This window comes from Dipodomys ordii, unplaced genomic scaffold, assembly GCF_000151885.1.
Source record: "Dipodomys ordii isolate 6190 unplaced genomic scaffold, Dord_2.0 Scaffold92, whole genome shotgun sequence".
NCBI lineage: Eukaryota > Metazoa > Chordata > Mammalia > Rodentia > Heteromyidae > Dipodomys > Dipodomys ordii.
In genome coordinates, this window is record NW_012267308.1 from 4,580,619 (window position 1) to 4,588,883 (window position 8,265).

General features: G+C 47.3%; 2 protein-coding genes across 2 annotated transcripts in view; one reads left to right on the plus strand and one right to left on the minus strand.

The window, feature by feature from the left end:
- The window catches only part of LOC105993075 (zinc finger protein 790-like), a 65,584-nt gene that overhangs the window by 34,926 nt on the left and 22,393 nt on the right, over nucleotides 1-8,265 (minus strand). Inside the window, 2 exon segments of the mRNA XM_013026213.1 lie at nucleotides 56-163; nucleotides 616-1,209. Coding sequence (XP_012881667.1) covers nucleotides 56-163; nucleotides 616-1,209 — 702 coding nt within the window.
- Nucleotides 1-8,265, plus strand: part of LOC105993128 (zinc finger protein 208-like) — an 81,049-nt gene that overhangs the window by 16,587 nt on the left and 56,197 nt on the right. The gene's annotated exons all lie outside the window — the stretch shown is intronic.

The window sequence follows — 8,265 nt, forward strand, 5'->3', positions numbered from 1 at the left end:
ACCTAGAGTTCAGGCCCCACAACCAACCAAAAAAAAAGGACTTTCCACATTTTACATTCATAGGGCTTTTCACCAGTATGAATTAGCTGGTGCTCAATCAGTTTTGAATTGCTACCAAAGGCTTTCCCACACTCCTTATAAGGCTTTTCCCCAGTGTGAATTCATTGAGTTGAGCAAGGTCAGAAGCACTACTAAAGATCTTCCCACACACTTGACCATCAAAGGGTGTTTACTGTGTGCATTCTTTGATGCTGGATAAATTTTCAACCACTTCTAAATACTTTCTTGCATTCCTTACACACAAATGTTTCTCACCTCTGTGAATCCTCTGATGCTGAGATTGGAGCCATTAGTAAAAGCCTTCCCACATTTCTTACATAGGTTTTGGGGGTCCGGTCGTGGGGCCTGAACTCTGGGCCTGGGCGCTGTCCCTCAGGTCTTCAGTTCAAGGCTAGTGCTCTACCACTTGAGCCACAGTGCCACTTCCGGCTTTTTTCTTTTTGCTTATGTGGTGCTGAGGAATCGTACCGAGGGCCTCAGGCATGCAAGGCAAGCGCTCTACCACTGAGCCACCTTCCCAGCCCTCTTACATAGGTTTCTTACCACTGTGAATTCTTTGATGTCGAGTAAGGGCTGATCCAAAACTAAAGGCCTTTCCACATTCGCTGCATATATAAGGTTTCTTACCTGTATGAATTCTTTGATGCCAAGTAAGGGCTGATCCACTACTAAATGCCATTCCACAGGTTTTACATTCAAAGGGCTTCTCACCAGTATGGACTCTCTGATGTTGAGTTAGGTTTGAGCCACTGCCAAAGGCTTTCTCGAAGTCCTTACACTGATAAGGTTTCTCATCTGTGTGAATTCTATGATGCGGAGTGAGAGCTGATTTGAAACTAAAGGACTTGTCACATTCCTTACACTCATAAGTCTTTTCTCCACTGTGAAGGATCTGATGTCGAATAAGGCCTGAGCCAAAACTAAAGGCTTTCCCACAGTCCTTACATTCGTAAGGCCTCTCACTGGTATGAATTCTCTGATGGTAAGCAAGGTTCGCACCACTACCAAAGGCCTTGCCACATTCCTTACACTTCTAACGTTTCTCACCCATATGAATTCGCTGATGGCATATAAGGACTGATATGAAAACAAAATCCTTCCCATATTCCTTACATTCAAGGAGTTTCTCATTAGTATGAATTCTCTGATGTTGGGTACTTTAAGTGGGCATGTCTTCAGAAGGAAATATCATTTGACTGAAATGTCCATCCAGAGATCCCTGTTTTCTCTCAATCTGGCTTTTACATTTCCAATCACGTCTGAAACTTAGACACTCAATGCTGTGTTTTGTAAAGCTTTCCATTATCTCCACTTAGGAGATAATTCAATAAATATCCTTTTCTCAGAAAGAAATTCTTGATCTCAACTTTCATTTACAACCTGAAAGAAAATATAAAAGCAAACATTTACTTTTCCATGTTCTGGGAGAAATAAAACTTGTATTAATGGGGCTGGGAAGGTGGCTCAGTAGTAGAGTGCTTGCCTTGCATGCCTGAGGCCCTGGGTTCGATTCCTCAGCACCACATAAGCAAAAAGAAAAAAGCTGGAAGTGGCACTGTGGCTCAAGTGGTAGAGTGCTCGCCTTGAGCTGAAGAGCTGAGGGACAGCGCCCAAGCCCAGAGTTCAGGCCCCATGACCGGACCCAAAAAAAAAAAACCAAAAAAACTTTTATTAATGGACAATGAAAGGCATTGATGCAATTATTTTTCATAAAAAGTGTTTTTCATATATGTTCCTCAGATATGGGGTAGTTTTGGAAATAGACAAGGAAAACAGAAGGAATGATGAAGTCAGACTGATGGGTAAAAGAAATTTTTTTTGGGGGGGGTCTGATCATGGGGCCTGAACTCTAGGCCTGGGCGCTGTCCCTCAGCTCTTCAGCTCAACACTAGCGCTCTACCACTTGAGCCACAGCGCCACTTCCGGCTTTTTTCTTTTTGCTTATGTGGTGCTGAGGAATCAAACCCAGGGCCTCAGGCATGCAAGGCTGGGAAGGTGGCTCAGTGGTAAGAGTGCTTGCCTTGTATGCATGAGGCCCTGGGTTCGATTCCTCAGTGCCACATAAGTAGAAAAATCTGGAAGTGGCACTATGGCTCAACTGGTCTCTAGAGCGCTAGTCTTGAGCTGAAGAGCTGAGGGACAGAGCCCAAGACCAGAGTCCAAGCCCCAAGACTGACAAAAAAAAAAAAGAAAGAAAAAAGAAAAAAAACAGACAGAATAATGAAAAACAAATCATATGACCAATTTATAAGAGAAAATAAAAAATGTTCATCTGATGGGACAGTAGGAGTTTGGAGTTTCTACTGTTTCCCAAGGAGAAAACTTTAGAACCAGGTCACATGATAAACAAGAATTTTCAAGAAAAGAAAAGCAAGTCCTGTCCTAATGAAGATACAAGGATTTCAGGGGGGGGGAAATAAATAAAATCATAACTACCTTGCAGTTGCCTTCTGGATGTTCAACTTCCATTCTTTACAATTCTTAGGAGGCCTCTATCCAAGCAAGGCAAGACTGGAGAAGGAAAAAGGAGTCAGTAAACACCAAGCTCTTCTGGGAACCTACTAGCCATTTCAGAGGTCACTATATCGCTCAGTCCCTACCCCTACCATAAACAGAAGGAGGAGGTCAGAGAAGTTGAAGGTATCCTTTTCATTCTGGGCATCAGGCAAAAAGCAGGATCACTGGGACTTGGGGTGTGGTTCTGTCATAACTAGCAACAGTGAGGCCCTGAGTTTAATGCTGACCACACACACACACGTGTGCGCACACACACACAAAGGATCATTGCAGTTCTTCACAGAATCTATTCTGAACTTAGAGAAGTTTTCTGGAGTCACAAAAACAACAACGATGTCTCCTCCACATCCCCCACCTTCAATTGGCTGTATGGGCACAGAGCCACACAAACTCGTTTGCACTAGGGGATACAAAAATCATGGCACCCTGGGCTGGGATGTAGCTCAGTGGCAAAGCACTTGCCTAGCAAGTGCAATGTCCTGGGTTCGATCCCCAGTACCAAAAAAGAAAAGAAAAAAAATCATGGCACCCTGTGCGAGCCCCAAATTCCAAGCTATAAGACTTGAAAGGACCTGGGAGTTTGGAAGGCCTTCTCCCATCATACTCTCAGAATGCTGAGAGTTTTCTGAAAAGGTCAATTGGTCCTGACAACAGAAATTCAGATTTCTATCCTGTGTGTAGGCTAATTCAACCCCAAACTTTCTGGGAGCTTGGGGATAGACAAACGCCTATGCAAATTGTAAGTAATTTATTGTTTACCTACTTCCTAAGATAAGGAAGTCATTTCACTTGAATATGATTGTATCACATGATGGGTGTTTGTGACTTCAAGAACATTGACACCTCACTTTCTGTACATATGCCCCTGTACCCTACTCAATATACCTTGTAAAAAGGATCTTCAGCACCTGAAGCTGGTGAAAGGCTTCAGGCCCCTGGTACCACAAACCTCAATTCTATGGATAGATCTCCCTCTGTTACTCCCTTGTTCCCCGTTGCAGTGGGTGGGACAGCACCCAAACATAAACAAATACCCTGCATACTGTAATAACCTTGACGATGAGTGCGCTCAAAGATGACAAAAGTTTTATTTGGTCCACCAGGACTGCCTTGTAACGGGCTAAGGTCAGAACTAAGAGCAGCAGCGACCTGTCCAATAGGGCAGAGTTTATAAAGAACAGGTTTACAGAAGCTCAAAGATCACTACTAGGGGTGGGATTATTCTTCAACTGATGATCAGGACCAGACAGAGATACCAGACTGGGGGTGGGAGTTAACAAAAAATGGAAAACTGGGTTCTTACATGTACACATGTTCCCACATCACATTTAGACTCCAAAGTGTGCCTCTCACACTCCCACAGTGACACACACCTTGGAGACGCGGTGACACAAGCACCCAATAGTTTTTTAAAAAAATCACAACTACACGTGGGGAAACAGCCACAAACTTCAAAGTTTGAGTCTCCCACAGCTACACACCACACACACACACACACACACACGGTTCTGCTGGCTAAAGCTTGTAATCCTAGCTACTTGGTGCTATCCCTTGGCGCTTCCCTTCCCTCCCTCCCCCTCACCCCCCAGTCGTGGGGCTTGAACTCCGGGCCTGGACACTTTCCTCGAGCTTTTTCCCTCAAGGTCAACGCTCTACCACTTTGAACCACAGCGCCATTTCCGACGTTTTGTTAGGTGAGATAGGAGTTTCACGGACTGTGCTTCTCGGGTTGTCTTTGAGCAGCCTTTGACTCAGCCTCCTGAGTAGCTAGGATTACAGGCCTGAGTCACCCGCGCCCGGCTTTTTTTTTTTTTTTGGTCGGTCGTGGGGCCTGAACTCTGGGCCTGGGCACTGTCCCTCAGCTCTTCAGCTCAAGGCGAGTGCTCTACCACTTGAGCCACAGCGCCACTTCCAGCCTTTTCGTGGTGCTGAGGAATCGAACCCAGGGCCTCTTGCACTCAAGGCAAGCACTGTACCGCTGAGCCACCTTCCCAGCCCCCCCTACATTCCCCCCCCCCTTTTTTTAAGCTTGCGCTCTACTTATTTGAACCACAGCTCCGCTTCCGGCTGCGTGTGTGTGTGTGTGTGTGTGTGTGGTTACTTGGAGATGAAGCTCACGGATTTTCCTACCCAGGCTGGCTTCGAACCACGATCCTCCCAGATTACTGAGTCTAGTGAAATTTTTCTTTGACAGCCCAGCCTGAGTATCCAACTAATTGGCTTCCGCGCGCCTCGTTGCCTGGCAACGAACAGGGGCCGCCGTGCCTCCTGGGAAATGTAGTCTAAAGCTTCGCAGGGATTGGGATGGGCGAGTCACAGTTGGGTGGCGTCATCCTGGCTCTGGCTGAATTCAGCTTGAAGCTCGGAGCGCGTGGGAGGGAATAGGAAACGAAAAGCTAAACCGTTGAGACACCCGTCCTGGAGATCGGGTGGACAGAGGTAAACACTTAGAACTGGGCCCTAAGGGGCATAACAGATTCAGTACTGAGAAGCAGGCTTCAGGTAGTCTCAAGCCCTTGGCTACGTGACTTTTATCAAAGGCTATTTACTTTTTTAACTTAGTTAACTTTTTTTTTTTTTGGCCAGTCCTGGGGCTAGAACTCAGGGCTTGGGCACTGTCCCTTAGCCTCTCCGTGCTCAAGGCTAGAGCTCTACCATTTGAACCACAGCACAACTTCTGGCTTTTTTGTGTGTGTGTGTGGTCGGTTGTAGGTTTTGAACTCTGGGCCTGGCCACTGTCTCTGAGCTCTTCAGCTCAAAGGCGAGTGCTTTACTACTTGAGCCACAGCACCACTTCCTGTTTTCTGGTGGTTAATTGGAGATTAGAGTCTCAAGGATTTTCCTGCCCAGGCTGGCTTTGAACCACAATCCTCAGATCTCAGCCTCCTAAGTAGCTAGGATTACAAGTGTGAGCCACCAGCACCTGGTCTTCTTCTTCTTCTTTTAATGCTATTCTTGGCACTTGGATTCAGGGCCTGGGGGCTGTCCCTTAACTTTTTTGCTCAAGGCTGGCACTCTACCACTAGAGAGCTACAGCTCCACTTCTGGCTTTTTTGGTCATTAACTGTTAGAAATGCATGACTCTGTGGTATCAGAAATGAATATAGACATACAAGAGGTATAGCAAAAAAGTGCAATGCAGTTACTCTACCTAGAGCTATGCAGGCACCCCATGCAAAGCAGTTTGCTGGGTTTTTAATCCTAATCCAAACTGTCCCTCCTCCATATCAAGGAGTTGGGTTCACAGTCAAAGTACAATTGATTATCAAGATTAGGAAAGGAGCCATTCCTTAATTCCTGTTAGCCTAGAAGCCTCTTCTCTCATAGCTAAGCATGCTCTTTCTCTAGGCAACAGTAGGCCCATTTAGTAAAGGCAGTAAATGATTAGCCCCTACCCCCTTTATCTGTGAGAGCTCTCCTTTGGGATAGCTATAACCATGTAAGGCAGCAAGATCCCCGAAATCTCAAAGGTCATATGGTCACCTGAGAGGGTACTCCTTTGGGACTGCTAAAATTATATAAGGCAGCAAGATTCCCCAGATCTCAGATGTTATAAAAGTCACCTGAAACAACAGCTAACACTTCACTCCTCTCTTGTGAGGAGTCTTGCTGGTCCCTTCGGCAGTAAGCCTTTTCCTTATTCTTGGTACATGGACATCTGTGTGGTTTTCTGGCAAAGTCTAGTTTAACACTATCAAAACTTTATTCTTTTTCACGTATCAATTAGTTTATTCTTCAACAAGAGATTTATCTCCCTAACACGGCTAGTTGGTAACAAGCAGTACAGAATAGTAACTACTTAAATAATTCCAGGAAATATCAGCACACAATACCAAATACAACTTGATGGAAAATAATACTTTCTCTCACAACTGAAGACTCCCACACACTCCTGCCCAGGCTGGCTTCAAAACACAATCCTCAGAACCCAACAACTTAGCTATGCTTACAGGCGTGAGCCCCAAACCCTGGCAAGGCTTCCTCCATTCTCTTGCCAGTGGCCAATGACCCTTTCATGATCCTGGCCTTGAACTGAGAGCCTGAAACGTCCACCCCGGGTACTGACGGGAATTCCCAAAAGCTGCGGGACGCGCCGGTTAACGAGCCGTCGAGTTCCAGGCTCAGGCCACGAATTCCGCCGCGCGTGCCACGCTGCCTGCCACTACCTTCCACGCGGGCAAGCCAACCCGATTTCACGGAGTTGGACTACATTTCCCAGAACGCATCGCGCTTAGCCTCCCGCCTCCCGCCGCAGCTTCACTTTCGCGTCATCGCGAGACTTGGCCGTTGTCGCGTTGTGAGAAGGGCCAAGGCTGTGTGGGAAGCTTGTACAGTGCTGTACTTGGCTGACGGGAGACCAACCCAATTATCGGGTGCTGAACTCAAGCGAACAGCGAATTGCGCTTATGCAGAGGTAAAAGTGTCCGCCGTGACAAGAAAGAAACGTCCCGAGGAAGCGATGCGACTGTAATTACGGTGTGTGGCCGCGTCCGTGTTGTCTGTCGGTGACTGTAGACCCACTGCGCGCGTGTGACTGACTGTTCTGTGCGTTTCCCGGCAGATTTCTAAGTGTGTCAGGTGGACCTTGGTGACTGCTGTGGTGACAGGGTGTTTCCAGGTGCATGTGTTCCCCTGAGGGGGTGCTGCAGATATGCCTGCTCTCACGGGTGCGTGGAGTTTATGTGTATGACAGTTGTGGCGGATACACCGTTACGTGACACACTGGTTTCCTGAACCTGTTAACACGATCGGGGTGACTGCTGTATGTGGGTCTTTATTTCTGTGACTATGGGGTTGTGCTGTTTCCGTGACAGTGAGAAGACAGGACAGTGCCGCTGTGAGGGTCCGGAGGGAGTGGTTGATTAGGGTATATGTATCTTCCGACAAGGTGCTTGTGTTACATTCCCTGAGTGGGACTTGGATTCTCAAGTCTCACACAGTGTAGCCTGATGATTGTCACTCTGGTTGTGTGGCTGTGGGAATGATTGCATGTGATTTCGTGTGGTCATTAGTCTTAGTGCCAGGAGTGAGACTTGAACCCAGGGTCTGATCACTGCCCCTTAGCTTTTTCACTGAAAGGTGTCACTCTACCACTTGAGTCACACCTCCACTTATGGATATTTGGTAGTTGATTGGAGATAAGAGGTGCCTCCTAAGTAGTTAGGATTACAGGCTTGAGCCACTGGCAATCGGCTCTTTTCTTTTCCTCCTCTCTTTCCCTCCCTCCCTCCCCCCTTCCTTTTTTCCTTCCTCTCACCCTTCCACCCCTCCAGCTTGAACTCTGGGCCTGAGCATTGTTCCTGAGCTCTTTGTGGCCAAGGCTAATGTTCCAGCCACTGCACCACTTCTGGCTTTTTCTGTGATTAATTGAACACAAAAGTCTCACGGCCGGGCTGGGAAGGTGGCTCAGTGGTAGAGTGCTTGCCTTGCATGCATGAGACCTTGGGTTCGATTCCTCAGCACTACATATGCAGAAAAAGCCGCAAGCGGCGCTGTGGCTCAAGTGGTAGAGTGCTAGCCTTGAGCTGAAGAGCTGAGGGACAGCACACAGGCCCAGAGTTCGGGCCCCACAACAGGCAAAAAAAAAAAAGTCTCGGCTGGGCGCTGGTGGCTCACGCCTGTAATCCTAGCTACTCAGGAGGCTGAGATCTGAGGATCTCGGTTCAAAGCCAGCCCGGGCAGGAGAGA